The sequence below is a fragment of the Enhydra lutris genome, unplaced genomic scaffold (assembly GCF_002288905.1).
Source record: "Enhydra lutris kenyoni isolate GAN:26980312 unplaced genomic scaffold, ASM228890v2 scaffoldscaffold4, whole genome shotgun sequence".
Classification (NCBI taxonomy): domain Eukaryota; kingdom Metazoa; phylum Chordata; class Mammalia; order Carnivora; family Mustelidae; genus Enhydra; species Enhydra lutris.
The window spans coordinates 35,088,733-35,105,975 of record NW_019154088.1 but is presented as its reverse complement, the minus strand read 5'-3'; the positions used below and the strand labels follow the sequence as shown (position 1 = coordinate 35,105,975).

The 17,243-nt window shown below is 40.7% G+C and overlaps 1 protein-coding gene across 1 annotated transcript in view; it reads left to right on the top strand.

Annotated features, from left to right (window-relative positions):
• LOC111140618 (solute carrier family 25 member 21) overlaps positions 1 to 17,243 on the top strand; it is a 504,394-nt gene that overhangs the window by 436,681 nt on the left and 50,470 nt on the right. The window contains exon 4 of the mRNA XM_022492811.1: positions 16,090 to 16,156. Coding sequence (XP_022348519.1) covers positions 16,090 to 16,156 — 67 coding nt within the window. The remainder of the gene's footprint in view (positions 1 to 16,089; positions 16,157 to 17,243) is intronic.

Sequence of the window (17,243 nt, the reverse complement as noted above, 5' to 3'; positions counted from 1 at the left end):
CTCCATCCTCCTTATGTGAAGAACGAAGCGAAAACTTAGAAACTGCTGCCTTGGATTCTCCCTCATTGTAATTTTTCCCCAAAGTTCTCCATTTCTAAATTTTATTTCCCTTTTCTGTAGATTTCCTCTTCTAAAATACAAGTCCTCAGCTCAGCAGTATCTTTCCAATGAGGCCTTCCCTGGAGATCCAAAGAGAATTAGTAGCCCTCACAGCAGCCAGATACCCTCCTGCTTAATTTTCCTTATAACTTCTCATTCTTCGGCGTAACTTTTTTTAGTTGTGACAAAATGGACACAACATAAACTTCACCACTTTAGTCATGTTTCAGTGTACAGTGCAGGGGCAGTAAGTACCTTCACGTTGTTATGCACCCGTCACTTCCATCCCTCTCCAGAACTCTTTCGCATTGCAAAACTGGAACTCAGTACCCATTAAATACTAACTCCCCCATTCCCTCCTCCCGCAGCCCCTGACAACCATCCTCCTACTTTCTGTCCCTATGAATTTGACTACTCTAAATATCTCATAGAAGTAGACTCATGTGATACATGCCCTTTTGTTTCTGGATCAATTCACTTAGCACAATAATGTCTTCAAGATTTATCCACGTTGGGATGCATGGGTGGTGCGGTCAGTTAAGCATCTGACTTTGGCTCAGGCCGTGATCTCAGGGTTGTGAGATGCAGCCCCACATCCAGCCTCGCTTGTCCCTCTCCCTCAGCTCCTGCCCCTGCTCACACACGCTCTCTCTCAAATAAATAAATAAAACCATCCTAAGAGGTGTGAAGTGGTATCTCATCACTTTTTATTTGCATTTCCCTAATGATCAGTGATATTGATTTGACATCATTTTATTCACTTGTTTGTGGCCTGTTCATTGTCTGGCTTCCCAAATAGGTTGTAGGCTCTGTGCTAATGGGAAGTATGTCTAACTGTTCATGACTTATCTCTATCCCAGAGAGCCATGACTGGCACGTAGCAGATACTCAGTTATTTGTTGAATGAATGGATGGATGATGAATTTATTGGAGAGAAAAATTCAAAGTCCAAATATGGAATCCAAATTAACTTTCAGGCACTCAATTCTTTTGCCTGGGATAATAAGCAAATGTAACCTTTCCATTACTTAGCATTCCTTGGAAAATGAGAGAAAAATACACTTGTGCCTTTTGTGCCTCATGGACAAACTACGCAGACTAATAAAACATTGTGGCTGGATCATTCTAGCTTACAGACTTGATAATTGACAAGATTATGGCATGTTTGCTATTTCAATGACAAATTATATGTACTGTTGGTAATTAGTACCAGGCGTACAGTAGGTGCTCAACAAATACTTGCTGATAAATAAGTGAAGGGTCCTGATAATGGTAACTAAAGCCATTGGTAACTAAAACTAGAGACTGTATGTAAGAGACTGGAAACCCCTCAGGACAGAGCCCCACATGGTGGCTTTGGTGGGAAGAATAAATGATGAGTGGGTAATTCATAGGTCTTTTTTCTTCAAACAAGTAATCAATTGAGAGGCTAACCCTATAGCCACCCTCTCCGTGCACTGTCACTTCTCTAAAACTCAGTCTCCTGCAGAACCTCAGAGACACCTGAGCTCTCTGTTGGTTCATTCCATAAAGTGTAAGGGAAGTGTTTTCCTATACCGTGCAGCTCCAGCAGCCGTAGGTGTGGTCCTGCTTGCTTTACAGCAGGGGCTGCTTCCTGTTGTACCTGTTCTACAAAGCGCACGACTCTTAAGAGAATGAGTGAAGGGTGCCCTCATTTAAATTTCCTTCTAGTGAAAATGTGCTTTCCGCCCACCACAATTTCTGCTTGTCTTCGTAGACAGAGGGCGGAATGAAATCTTTTTTTTTTTTTTAAGATTTTATTTATTTATTTGACAGACAGAGATCACAAGTAGGCAGAGAGGCAGGCAGAGAGAGAGGAGGAAGCAGGCTCTCCGTGGAGCAGAGAGCCCGAAGCGGGGCTCGATCCCAGGACTCTGGGATCATGACCCAAGTCGCAGGCAGAGGCTTTAACCTACTGAGCCACCCAGGCGCCCCGGGCGGAATGAAATCTTAATTTCTTTTGAAAAGATGTAGGCAAGCTAATAGTCTGTCTTTGGTGTGTCTCTGTGTGGTTCTAAATAAGCCAAAGAGGAAACCAAGAAGTAGCCCTCAGAGGAGAACCGGCAGGTGTGGGGGTTGGGGAGGGGGAGTTCTATTCAGCAGTGACTGATGGAAAGAATATCCATAGCTTCCTCGTCTCAGGCCAGAGAGATGGCCATGTCAGAGGCACGGAGCACACTTGCAATTAGCAGTTTTTCACTGAAAAAGTCAAATCCACTCTAGACTAGAAAATGGAAGAAAATGAGGACAGTTTCATAAAGTTTCTAGAGGAATTACCCGGTCCAATGGTACTGAGTACTCTGGCCAGATTCCTAATTGATAGACATCTAGGTAAGAGCAGCAGTAGGTCATTAACATTGATAACCAAGTATTTTTTTTTAATTTTTCAATGTGTAGTTCCTGGACCTTCAACATCAGAATTAGGAGCAGTATTAAAAATACAAATTATTGGGGCGCCTGGGTGCCTCAGTGGGTTAAGCCTCTGCCTTTGGCTCAGGTCATGATTTCAGGGTCCTGAGATGAAGCCCCGCATCCGAGCTCTCTGCTCAGCAGGGAGCCTGCTTCCTCGTCTCTCTCTGCCTGCCTCTCTGCCTACTTGTGATCTCTCTGTGTCAAATAAATAAATAAGATCTTTAAAAAAAAAATACAAGTTATTGAACATGCACTCAGATCTACCAAATCCAAATCTCTGGAGGTAAGGCACAAGGATCCTTTTTTTCAGGAAGAGGGAAAAAAAACCTCTCTCAAAATCCCCCTCAAATGTCATTGGTGAGAATTCAGTTGCATGCTCACATCTCATACAAGTACAAGCTAGGAGAATAAGACCAGGTGATTAAATGAATCATGCCAGGGCTGGAGAGAGTTCTACTTCCCTGAGTACATGGCCTCGAGGGTGCGAACATTAGGGTTAGGTTCTGACAGCATGCAGAAGAGATGAAACCTATTGGGTGGGTAAAAATGAAGTTTGCAGCCATATCTTGGTCGCTGATGAGGAATAATAACTCACATGAAGCCTGGGTTTCCTCGGTTGCCATTTCCTAAAGTCTGCTCATGTTTGCTGGATTAAGTACCCAAACCTTTCTTCATTAATAGCCATTTTGGTGAGGCCTAGGTGATTCCGAAGAAACAAGGAAGAATTGACATTTGGTAGGAAAGTGAAGAAGATTGATCTTGGAATAATTCAAAATGCCAGCTACAAGTTTCTATTCACAACACTGCCAGACTGAGTCAGTGGGAATACAGTACATTTGTTCTTCGGTTTGACAAATATTTGCTGAGCACCTATTATGTCACCGGGTCCTGTATTTAACCCTGGGGATACATCATCAAATAAAATAAACAAAAGCCCCTGCCCTTTCCTCATAAAGCTTACATCCTAGTAATAGCAACAGAGAATAAATAAAACAAGTAGGTAAACAATAAAGCACATTGGAAGGGGATCATTTCTATAAAGGAAAAGAAATCAGGCAGAGAGGATGGGTAGTACTTAAGGAAGGGTGTTGAAATTCTAAATAGAAGAGAAGTAAGGTCAAGCTTCACTGAGAAGGTAATTTGGTACAGAATTTAAGGAAATGAGCTGTGAGCCATAGGGGTATGTGGGAGAAAAGATCCCAGACCAAAGGCAGCAAGTGCACAGGTCCTGGGGTGGGAGTGTGCCTGGTCCAAGGAACAAGCGGATCAGTAGGGTTGGAGGGGAGTGAACCAAGGAAGAGGTGAATGTATAATGCAAAATGGTGGAAGCACATTGCCTGGGGCCTTTGAAGGGACTTGGGTTTTGCTCTGAGGGACATGGGAGGACACTGGAAGGTTGGAAACAGAGGAAGGATACTGTCTATCTTTTATTTTAATAGGATTATTCTGTCACTGCTTTGAGAATAGAGTGTAAGGAACCTGGTTAAGAACCCTTCACAATGGTTCAAGGGAGAGATGATTAGGGCTTGGACCAGAAAAATAGAGATGAATAGGAGAAAGCAAGAACTCATGTATAAGCTTTCTAAGTTTCTGGACTTAGTGACTAGAAAGATGGTGTTGCTGTTAACTGACCTGGAGAATATTGTGGGTAGACCAAGTTTGTAAAGCAAGGAATTCATTTGAACACGCAAATTTTGACATCTTGTTTACATATCCAAGTGGAGATGTTGAGTAGGTGACTGGAAGAACTGGAGATGTATGACAGTTATCTCCATAAGGAAGATAATTAAATTTGTAGGACTGGATGAGATCACCAGAAAGAAGTAGACAAGGTCCAGAAACTAAGTCTTAGGATTGCCTTCTGCGTTGTTTTTTTAAATAAGTTGAGTTCTATGTAACTTATCCAACTTGCAGTTTCCTAGGTCACTGATTGCAGGAGTTAGGAAAATAGTTAGCCCTTAATTACTCACTGACGATAATGTGATACGAAAGACAATTTCTTCAAAGTTATCTGGGAGACTGTGTACATCCATGAGTCCCTAAAGTACATATGAACTTTTACTTATTGCATCCAGAAAGCTCGGTGACTACCCATTTAACTTGCGTTTTAGTAAGTTAAGTAAGAATTCAGGCACTTAAAAACTGTGTCAGGGACTGCGGATGACAAACCCTGGCTCAGCTATTCCTCCACTCAAAACCCAGCATTTAGCCAAGAAGGCAGACACGGGGGCCCGAGTGCTAGAGACACAGTCATGGAAGGAGCACTGGAGCAGAGGTGGAGCGGCATTTCCCAGTGGATTTGACCCTGACTCAACCCGAGAACACAGAACCATGCAGAGTGCTCAAGAGCAGAGGTCTGGGAGTCAAGTAGACTTGTGTTCTTATCACAGCTCTTCCAGCTTTTGGGCTAGTGGGAAAGTGGCTAACGTCTCTAGGTCTCGCTGGTTTTTGTCTATGAAATGGAAAGAGTGGGATCTATTTCATGTAAAAATTGAATAGGATGAAAATTGTAAAGCATTTAGCACGACTGCTGTTTTTGTTTCTAAATTTCTCTCTGTAATCTCAATTCCATTAGAATTCCATGCTGTTATAATACTACTGCTTTGGAGCCTAATGCAGTGAAATGAAGGTCCGTTAAATCAGATTATAGGGGCGCCTATAAGGCGTCTGCCTTCAGCTCAGGTCATGATCCCAGAGTCCTGGGATGGAGCCCTGCATGGGGCTCTGTGCTTGGCAGGAGACCTGCTTCTCCCTCTCCCACTCCCCATGCTTGTGTTCCCTCTCTCTCTGTCTCTCTCTCTGTTGAATAAGTACATAAAGTCTTAAAAAAAGAGAAAAGAATATTTTTTTTAAAAATCAGGTTATAATTTGTAACCTACAAAATGCTCTGGTCCAAGGCTTTTGTTCATTAGGGTTGAGACAGTTGTTGAGTTGCATTTAACTCCAATACCACCAGGGGGCAACTCAAGAAATTAATTTTGGAGCCTACTGTACTAACTGGCAGCCATAATGAGTTAATGAATTTCTAAATGAGACTTTTTACACTTAGGGAGTAGCCTGCGTACTGCACTTAGTGCACGACATCTTTGGCCTCAAACATGAATAAATTGATTGTAGCAGAATTCCACAACAGAGTGTGAATTCCTAAGGTACTGGGTCATACACTTAGGTAAGGTTCTGTTTGTGAAGGACATCTCTGAATGCTGAGGCTTTCTGCCCCAGATGTGGCCATACATAGCCCTGCCAGGTCAAGCTGTTAAATTGGTCTCCTTATTACAACAATATACCAACTCATTTTCATAAGCACTTGTAGAGAGAGCTGACATACCCCCCCCCCAAAAAAAAAAAACCTCTATTCTGGCAGTAGTGCTTTGGAATTCATTTGCTCACCTTTTGTGCCAGTGGTTTTTCATGCTGGGTAAACAGCTAATGCATGGTTGAGCCAGAATTCAAGCCCAAGGAGTGTGTCTCCAGAGCCCACACTCCTGCCCACTATATCATATTGCTTTACTGACAGGTAGCCTTGAATTAATGCTAAATGCCAGAGGGCAGTGATAAAGAACAGGAGTGGCCATTGCCAAACAATTTATAACCTGGATTAAATATGGTAATCATGTGTATAATGCATACTCTATTCAGTTAAAAATATACAAGTCATTCGGAGTACTCATATGGATCATGTCTGGGTCATGTCTGTGTACATGGATCTATATACATACGTGTATATATGTACAAGTGTATATGCATAAGTATATACAGTTCTCATTTGAATATAGTCGTAGTCAACATATGTTACCTGATATGTTATAGTCAACACATATGCTAAACACATAATGTAAGATGAAAAGCAACATCTTAGTCAAGTATTGGGGTCAACTACAATATCAAGATTTTGTCTACCATCTCAGAGAAGACTTCTTGGACAAAATTAAGGTATTAATTGGTATGGGGACAATGGGACTGTGATATCAACATTTGACCCTAGAAACACATGTTTAGCCTCGTGCTTGGAACAGAATATGTTGAATGAATGAGTGAGTGAATAAATGAAAGTTATTTCACGAATGGGAAGAGCAGAAATTAGAAACAGAAGAGGTAAAAAAAAAAAAAATGGGGATTCATGAGAAGATGGGGTAAGTAGGATGAAGCAAGGAATCCCTTCAGCGGGCCATGTTTAGCAGAGAGCTGGCTGGTGAAGAACTTTTGACTCCCCGATCAGGACTTCTTTCCTGGCTTTCGGTCTCTCTCCAAGAAATAGTGTTGCTTCTGTTGGTTTGGGGGTTTTGTCTGCTCATTCATTTGTTTGTTTGTTAAGTTCATTTCCTCCTAGTTGCCATCTACACGAGTGAAAGACTGCCCTTAAATGATTCTTCTTTCCTAGTGGAAACGTGTTTATCTTTATAAGCAAGACAATCCTCTGTCACTGAATATTAATACACTTCTTGTACAGTCACTCCTAAGTAGTTGTCTTCACTTAGAGATTAATGGAGCAATTAACACCACACTGTGCCCATATTATTTACTTTGGTCACTTCCCAAATATCTTTTTTGCTTTCGCTTTCCTTAGCATTTTCCATCAGGGTTCTGGTTCTTATATCATGCTAATGCCTTCCCTGGGCTGGGCTGTGCAACATGTTTAGTGCATCGAGCACCCAGCCAACTTTCCAGGGAATCGAGCCATAGACCTCCTCCTAAATGATACTGATAGTTAAACTAATTTTTCTGTGTCTTAGAAAGTCAAAGTTGTAGTTTACTTTAGACATAGTAACAGAGTTTAATTGACGTGCTAGAATCCCACTAAAAGTTCAGTGAAAAAATGGGTGTTCAGGAGAACTTTAAAGAATCCCTCCGTACAGCATATAATGAAAGTGGCATGGTTTGGGCTAACAAGTATATCCAAAGACCATGTGCAGAAACTTAGTTCAATTAATTCCCTGTAATGAAAAATAATAGCTATATTGTTTGTGCCTGAAGACCTGATAGGAGTTGAAGGAGGAAAAACTTGTGTTAGGCTTGTGTCACAACGTTAGCTGAAACTTTTGTTGGGTTGCACTTCCTTGAATTTCAGTTGCTGGTTTTAAAAGCCGATTCGGTGTCACTTGGTCTTTTTTTTTTTTTTTTTTAAGATTTTATTTATTTATTTGACAGAGAGAGATCACAAGTGGGCAGAGAGGCAGGCAGAGAGAGAGAGAGGAGGAAGCAGGCTCCCCACAGAGCAGAGAGCCCAATGCGGGACTCGATCCCAGGACCCTGAGATCATGACCTGAGCCAAAGGCAAAGGCTTAACCACTGAGCCACCCCGGTGACCCAGTCACTTGGTCTTTTGAAGCTGTTTTTCCTCTCCTTTGAAGGATGCCTAGTTTTCCCTCTCCTTTGCTTAAATGGAAATGGCCCCAAGATGCATGCAATTTTGTGAACTTCAGATTGTAGATTCTACGTAATTCAAATAACAGAGCCATGAAAACATTCTTTCATTTGGATTCCGTGAACCACTGAGACTTGTGGGGTAGAAATGATGTCAGAATAATGCCCTAAAGGTGTAGTGTCAAGGCCAGAACTCTGCCCTGGGATACCACGACCGATGGAGCAGCAGAAGCCTTGCACTCATAACCCAGGGCTAAGCGCCGCCCTCATTGTTTTAATTACAGAGCTACAGCATGTGGGTAAGAAACTTGGACTTGACAACAGCAGAAGAAAGAGGATATTGTATGCCTTCAATCAGCTTTGTATTAGGAGATCCTTAAAGGGAAAATTATGTAAAAGAAAGAAGGAGGAAGAAAACAGACTAGCAGGATCCCCATTTCAATGTAATTTGGAGAAAATGACTGATTTGGGTTGGTCATGTTGCCAGAGCAGATGACTCAAGGCTTCCAAACAAGAAATGGAAATCAGGAGGATGCCTGAAGCCTGAAAGAAGAACAAATTGTGACGATATGATTGACTGTAAGGCTTGAAAATCAACTGTACCAAAGATGAGCTTGGATCATTGCCCAGAACAGAAATGAATGGTGATGTTCATTTAGGTTCTTACTGTTGAAACAAAATAAAAATGTAGTAATTGTGCTCTGTTAGGTACACAGACGTGTTAATGCTTTCCAATTTCCCCAACTGGGGATCTGGTGTCACTTTCCCTGTCGTTCCTATTTCATGCTTCAACGGTGAGTATTATTGCTGCTCTGAACACTTATTGAATGCCAGGTTTTTGGCAAAGAACCGGGATCCAGGTGAAAGCATCCTTCTCAGACTGCGTGGGAGTGTGCTGCAGGTGGCTTTGAAAATGCCCTTAAAACTTGGAAATCATTTCTTTAATTGGCCTTTTCGGGCTTGGATGATGTACACCTTGATCCTGGCATTTGGTGTTATAGTTGCTAGACCTCGGTTATGAGTCTCAGCAATTTGGGCCCCAAAGCACTTCATCTCCGACAACCAGGAAAAGCCTCAGTTTCCATTGGCAGCAGAGTTGACTAGAAGACATTTTATTTATGGTTTTCGTATACTCATTTTCACAGTAACCTATCAGTTGAGTTTTCTGACGACCTTTCTGATGGACAACAGGGCTTAACTCCCTCCCAAGGACGGTTTAGAAGGAGCTACATCCTTCCCTTTCTCCTTGGGGGCCACAAAGAAAAGATTCCATGTTGTTTTTCCTAATACCGAAATCCTGCTTACTAGCCCAGTGACTTCGGAAATTTCCCAGCCTGCCTGTAGGAGCAGTCCAATTGCACGGTACAAATGACTTCCAAACAAACATTTTCTACATACTAAATTAGAAAAAAAACAGCAAGACCAACAAGGGAGTGACTCAGAAGGAAGGAAGGAGGGGCAGACAGAATATGCGATTTTTCCACTCCTTTTTGGTTTCTTTACCTGAGTCAAATTTTGAGAATGTTAAGCCCTGTCCTGTCTACCCGCTATTTACCACAAAATGTTCAAGTTTCAGTAGCTGACTGAAAGCCAGTAACTTTTTTTCAGCCATCCAAATGGACTAAAGATGTTGTCAGGTACAAGATGTTAATTAAGGATCTGTCTAGTCTCTTTGGGCGTCTAAAGTTTGGACCTTGAACAAGGTAACCTAAAATTAGACCCTACTAATGAGAGACAGCAGAAAGGCTTCTTCAAGGGTTCGACTTGCCGTAAGTGAACCACCAAGAAGGGACACAAACTGGAACTCAAAGGAAATTCCACATCTCCTTCCTTCATACAATCAGCATCTTTTCATTGATTGGTCTGTGACCTTGGAGCCACCCAATACATTAAAATAGTTTCACACTTTAAAAATGGGGGTGGGGGGAAATGAGGGGTAAAATTATTTTGTGGGGTTTGGCACAAGTCTGTATTTTAAATAAGCTATGTATGAGCTGTGTCTTTGAGCGAAGGACATGTGCAGTGCAGTTTTGATCTTCATTTTATAGATGTACATAAGTAATACAAGGCCTGTTTTGATTATACAATGAAAAACAAATGTGACCCAATATTGTAATACTCTGTATCTACTTATGTTTCTGAACAACAACTCTCATTAGTATATGAACCACCATTAATGGCTTTGGAGACCTGGAACCCCATCCTGACATTTGCTTTGAGCCATTCCATGTGTGATATGGGGTTCTCTCAGAGGTAATCATCCTAATAGGACAGGGATTGAATGTGTGATGGGCTCCTGAAAGAAATAATCTAAAAGCATTTCTCAAAATGGTTCTCACAGTCTCCTTCTAAATGCTTTCCTTAACATTCAACAACTCCCTTCACTGTAATTGTGATGGAAGATTTCTCATTTAAGGCTTTTTCAGAATTGGGGGAATTAAAGGCTATTTGCTAATGAAGATCAAAACTACATTGGAGCGCATGGGTGGCTCAGTTGTTAAGCATCTGCCTTCGGCTCAGGTCATGATCCCAGGGTCCTGGGATGGAGCCCCACTTTGGGCTCCCTGCTCAGCAGGAAGCCTGCTTTCCCTCTCCCACTCCCCCTGCTTGTGCTCCTGCTCTCGCCGCCTCTCTGTCAAATAAGTAAATAAAATCTTTAAAAAAGAAAAAAAAACTATATGTGCATGTTCTTCTCAAGTTCTTTTAGCTGAAGGTTAACAGAAGACATAGTTGAAAGCAACTGAGATAGTAAAGATGTATTTTTAATTTCACCTAACCAGAAATCTGGAGGCAAGATTGCTAGGACTGACTAATTCAACAGCCCAATAATGTCATTGAGATCCAGGTCCTTTCCATCTTTGTGCTGGCCTTCTTCAGTTTGTGGGTGTTGATATCTCATTTGATTCCAGTACATAGGCATTTCATGCAGATAGCACAACAACTAGCAAAAAAGAAGGACTTTTCCTTCCATGTGCCTATTTTCCTTAGACTAGAAATCAGGGACTTCCAACATGTATTCTCCTTCTTCCCACCACTGGTCTCATGGGCTAGGTTTGGATCATGTGTCCATGCATGGGACAGGATTCACCAGCAAGGGAATGGGACCACCATGATTGGCTTGAAGAATGCTGCTTCACCTCTGTACTAGAGAAGGGGTTTCTTGCCTGCGTATGGGGCATGGTGACTACCTGCATCCCAAAGAACAAAAAGGGATATCTGTAGGGTGAGCAACCAGCAGTGCTCCCCACTGGCTTTAATAACAGTTTTTCCTTTAATATATAGTATTAATATTTGAGTGCTTTATCATATTACTGAAGTATTATCTTTCTCCCACACTGACAGTATTATCCTGGTATTTTTAAGGACAAAATTATCCTGGGGGGAAAAACATTTATCCTTGAGCCTACTTTTTTTTTTTTCCTCATTCTGATACAATTAGAAAATACTTAAGAACCCAAAAGCTTTCACAAAAAAATGATCTTGTTCATCTCAGCCCTGATCAATTGGTTATGCAGATTGTGTCTCATTACTTTAAAATAGAATTGAATGGAAATGGGACTACAAAACTGAATTTTGATTGCCATTTCTGACTTTTCCTAAAATAAGAAGTGATAAGACATTTTTGCAACATAAAATAACTTTTCAAAAGTGTTTATGGAAATTTATTTCAAGAAAAATTGCAATGGAGCATAGCCCAGCGGTCAAGGACGTGGACCGTGAGAACAACGGAACTTGATTTGAGTCATTGTCCCTTGTTTAGCAATGATGTGACAGTAGGCCTCACCTGCAAAATGAAGAAAATAATCATGCCTTCTTCCAAGATTGTTGTGAAAGTTGAAGGAGATTAAAATATGTCCATATGCCTACATACATTTATTCTTAACAGAGTGGCTAGTACGTTGTAAGCTTTCGACAAGTTGTGACAATTTTTACTTATATCAATATCAACAAAAGTCCATAAACATCCAAGTTAACATTTTCTTACATAGGATAATTAAAATCAAATTGACAACTTTTAGAAGTAACAATCTTGAGAAACAAGCTGTGAGGGCTGCCATGTATGTCATACCACCTTGTTATGGGAGGTCTTGCATTGGTTCTCATGCCTCTTCCAAAGAGTTCTCCAGTTGGCTTGTTGTTGGTCAAAACTTAAAGCCAGAATCATGGCCTTACTGACTTTTCAGGGAAAACAACTGCTCTTAATGCCTCATACACATTAGAATTCTTTTCCATTCATCTAGGGAGTAGACCAGATGTGTCAGTCTGCTTCTTGAGAAGTAAGCAGGATAAAGCATGTTGATATGGGTGTCACAAATCTCTTAACTTCTCTAGTTATTGTCCTCCTAAGCCATATGCTCTGTATTTCAAGCCAAAGCTACATGAAGGCAGAAAAATTTGGCAGAGTGAACAGTGCATGTGGGTATAAACATTAGTTCTCTAGTAGAAAAAAAAGTATTTCCTTCATAAAGCATTACAATTCCTTTTTGTTTTTAAGAAACTGTATGTCATACTTCACCTTCAGAAAACCTCCAGTAATTATCTAATCAAGTCAGAAAAGTAGCTTGTCAGCTTGCGCCCTTCCCCACCACATTCTCCTTCTTGAATTCTGCGTGTGACTCTTCTGATTGACCCAAATGCCGATCTTCACTGACAAAAAGCCTCTTCGTGGGAAAGGGCATGGCACGGAGGTCCTGTGGCAGGCATTTTGACTGTAGGGACCATGAAACTTACTTTCTGGATCCAGGACCTTGGGTTGTTAAGTAATAAACCAAACTCAGAATTATTTAGGTTAAAAAAAAAAAGGAATTTATTCTAAATGATACTCGGTATCTCAAAGAACAAAAAGCAAAGGGAAATGCGAATATTCAAGAAGGGTTGAGATGTAACTAAGTATAAAAAATTGCTGACAACAGGGTCATACACCCAGTACCAGAACTGCTCTTTTCCATCTTGCTTTTGTGTTTCCCTGGATGGTATCTTACTCTTTTTTTTTTTTTTAATCACTGCAGGTTAACCTTCTCCAAATAACAGAAAAAGTGACTGTCACTGACATGCTAGCTTTCTGTCTTATAGCTTGAACCACACAGAGCAAGACTTGACCTTTTCAGTTCTAATTCTCAAATCCTGGAGAAAAACTCTGCTAAGTCTAGCTTGGATTAGATTAACTGAGGCAAAGAGACAGAATACCATTTGGATCCCTTTGGTGAGTTGCCCAATCAACCAACTGCCTACAAGAAGTATCATATTGTACTAATGTGTTGTCTCCAGTGTTTTTAAAAATTTGCATGGGGCAGTTCTCAACAGAAGAGGTGCTGGCCTAACTATTCTGTAGATGTCCACTATTGCAAAGATATACTATGGAAACAATGCAAGGAAGTAGATCTAGCTTCCCATTTTCCAGCAAAGCCTGCCTATGGTCCTTGAGAATTTCCCATTAAAGCTGTTCATTCACTGTTAGAAAGTTCAGGATGGTGGGATGGCTGGAGGCAGTGGCAGGGAGTTGGGGAGGGTGGTGATTACACATGAAAGGAACCAAGCAGAGAGAAGGGAAGGAGGGCACATCAAGGAAGCATCGCCAACTTGAAGCAGAGGGCTCTGGACCTCCCAGCTCTTTTCAGATTAAATCCTTATGGTTCTCCCAGCTGCCTCGCTTCCCTCCTGCCTTACACCTCTTTTTAATATTTTCTCCCATCATTTTTAAAATGAAGACCTTCTGTGTTACTTAGATTTCTGTCCTCCTCCAGAGAAGCAGTGCTCTACTTTAGGCAAAAGTTTGAAGTTAAGAAGATTTTGTCTCTTCAGGAGAGCACTTTCCCATATCCTCCTGTTACATTTCTCAGAACAACAAAATCTGAGGGTTGGAGTAGATCGATCTTGAGGCCATCAAGTTCATCCATTGCCGTATATATCCCATCTCTGACATCCATGACAAGTGGCCATCCACACTGCTTGACCATGTTCCAGGAAGGAGAACTCATCATTTTTCAGGACAGCCCATTCTATCTGTAGATGGTTCTATTAGGAGTACTTCCTTATGTTAAGCTCCTACAAGACCAATAATGTGTCTTTTTTTTTTTGTTGCTTCCACCTGTTGGTCCTAGTTCTACCACCTGGAAAAGAACAGAAAAGTCGAGGCTCTTTCCTACATGTTCACCTTTCAAGAGATTGATCACGTCCATCATGTTTCTCCCTATGATTGTTCTCCAGGCTGAGCGACTGTTCTTCCTCTAACTGTTCTCTGCTGTATGAGATTTCAAGTACCTCTGTTATTAACAGGGACACTCTGTTCTAGAAGCTTTAGTTATTTAAATGTTCTTCTTAACATTTCCCCCCAAAACCAGACATAATCTTCCAGATATGGAAAAATCAGCACAGAAAGAACAGAACTAATAAATCTTTCATTATAAATATAGAACTTCTATTCAGATAATCACATTTATCTTCTGGGAAGACCGAGCCTATGCTTAGTCACTCTTATGCTGAAAATTATGTAATGATTAATTTATAATGAAATTTAAATGATAAAGAGTGGAGTTATTTGAATTTTATAAGTGAATTTCAGGCATTAGTAGTTGAAATTGGAATGGAAAAGAGGTGGGAGCATGAATTCCCATAATTCTTCAAATCATATGTCTGCTAGCACTATCCATTAAGTCAAAAATACTAGTCAGAATAAGCCCATCTCAGGGGATCATTTGATTCCTCTCTTCCCCTTTGCAAAATCCATATGCTTAACAAAGTTTGTGTCCTGGTTACATAGCCACACACAAAGAAGCCTCTGGGGTAAGCACACTAATGCACACTCAGCCCCCAAGGAGCTAACAATTTAGAAGCTATAAAACAAGCCCTTTGCTTACTTAACTGAAGTGTGCTTTGTACACCAATGAATCAAGGAAGAGCAAGAAATCACCATGTCGGACTGGATGGCACAGTGAATTAGTATATGTAAATTCTCAACTTGTTCTAGAAGCAGAACCCAATTTAAGGAAGTTGGAGTGAAGCTTGAGAGGTCAATGGGAAAAGCTCCAGCCCTGTGTTAAGTGGACATCCTAAAATACAGACACGTTGTGTCCTGCCTTCTTCTGTAGTCACTTATGGGTTCATCAGGAAAACCAATGATCTCAGAAAATAATAATGAATATTCTACTTATGTATTTCAGGTTCAAAATGAGTGTATGGCATATTTTTTTTCCAGGGTAGACAAATTTAAAATTTTGAATCTTAAAATCTAATATGAAATAAATGGTGACATTTTATGAACCTTATCATAAGCATATGGCACTCATTCTCAGTTTTGTTTTTTGTTTTTGTTTTTGTTTCTAAAAACATTTGAGTATGTGACAAGTCCCTCAACATTGGCAGCGACAGTCGTCCCAGGCCTCGTAAGACTGCATATCAGCAAGGAAGCTTGACATTTCTTCTGTCAGCAACATAGGCCCCTGACCTTCTATCTCCATCAGGGAAGTTAAAAAAAAATCATGACTGGGGCGCCTGGGTGGCTCAGTGGGTTAAAGCCTCTCCCTTCAGCTCAGGTCATGATCCCAGTGTCCTGGGATCGAGCCCCGCATCGGGCTCTCTGCTCAGCGGGGAGCCTGCTTCCTCCTCTCTCTCTGCCTGTCGCTCTGCCTACTTGTGATCTCTGTCTGTCAAATAAATAAATAAAATCTTTAAAAAAAAAATCATGACTAACTCAGGACAGAGCTGGGAGCCCAGTTTCCATAGTCATAGAGCTTATTAGTTCCTTCGTGTTAGTAAAGCTGGAATTAAGGATTTGTGCCCCTTGTTAGCGCAGAAAGTTCCAGTCTAGTGGGCTTAGGTATAACCCTAACCTCATTTGTTTACAAGGGAAGAAGTGCCAAACCATGGACAGCTTGAAGCTACCTACCACACAACTGAGGGAAAAAATTCAAGATCCCTCAGAGTGAGAAAGGTCAAGTTCATCCTTAAGGTACAACTCATTGTTGTGTTTAGCAACAGGGGATTCCAGTCTCCGGTGCCATTTATTCTTCTGAATTTCATAGTGCTGATAAGTATAGAATTCATAATCTCTGCACTTTAGAATTAAAACAAAGGAAGACTTCATGATTGGTGTGCTCCATTGAATACTTTAAGATTAGCTGCTTTATCCATAAACAAAGGCAGAATTACCTATTTCCTGATTCCTTTACATGAAATCTTTTATTTCTCCAATAGATTGTTTGGTTTCTACAAGGGGATTCTGCCACCAATCTTGGCTGAAACACCAAAAAGAGCAGTGAAGGTAAGCATTATATACCTTTCCACCAAGTGAAAACAGACATCCTGCAACAAACTATGGGACGTTAATGTGAATTAAAGATAAAACAGTAAAAAATTGAATGTGGAAATAATAGCATGACTATTACAATTATTAGGCCAGGTCACTCTCTCAAATATTGGTTTATGGATTTTTTTTTCCAGATAAAGGCGCTTCCTTCTGATAAGGAAATTATACAAAAAGTACGGTGGTGAATGAAATTCATGTCATTGAACCACAGCAGCCACAAAATAACTTGGTCCTTTTTCTCAAAGCAATTCATCAGTTTTCCTTGGGAGCAAGAATTATTAAGAAGAGAGTGAGAGGACAGGAGGGAAGAGTGGTAGAAAAACCCTTTTCCCTAAATCAGTTCCATTTTGTGAACACAACAAACTAATACACTGTATTTCTTTGTATATGATTCTCATATAACACATTTATTCCGCACGCTAACTTCATTTCCTTCCCTGCCCCTTCACTCTGGGCTTCTCTGTTAAAATTCTCTATTCTGGTTTTTACAAAATTATTACTTCCACTATGCTGATTTCCATTCTTTAACCACATAACTATGGGAGTTTATGTACTGCTTGCTGGTTCAGTATCTGGAGAGGAACACGGAGATCTGGCAGGACCTCCGGGGAAGAAAGAGCTAAATCTGATCACTCTTTTCTATGTTTTCTTGGACAGAAGTCCTGATCACAGTGACTCTGGCTGGCAGTGCCCCCTCCCCTCACCACTGACTTCACCAAATATGGCTTTGTCTTTTCCATAAGAAGGATAACATACACTTAGGCCAAAAGACTTCCTTTCCAACTAATGACGTAAAGCTTTTTTCAGATATATTACTCAATTTGTATTCCCAATATTCCTGAAAGGTAAAATGGGACAATTTCTACACTTTTGCTCAGTAAATTAAGAGGTTAACTAAGTTAAAATTTGTGATAAGGAAAACTAACATGCACAGACAACCATACTTTTACATTATCTCAAATAGTAATTTAATAGAATTTAAGTCAGGTCTAGAATTTAGAACACAAAGCTTTAGGGGCGCCTGGATGGCTCAGTGGGTTAA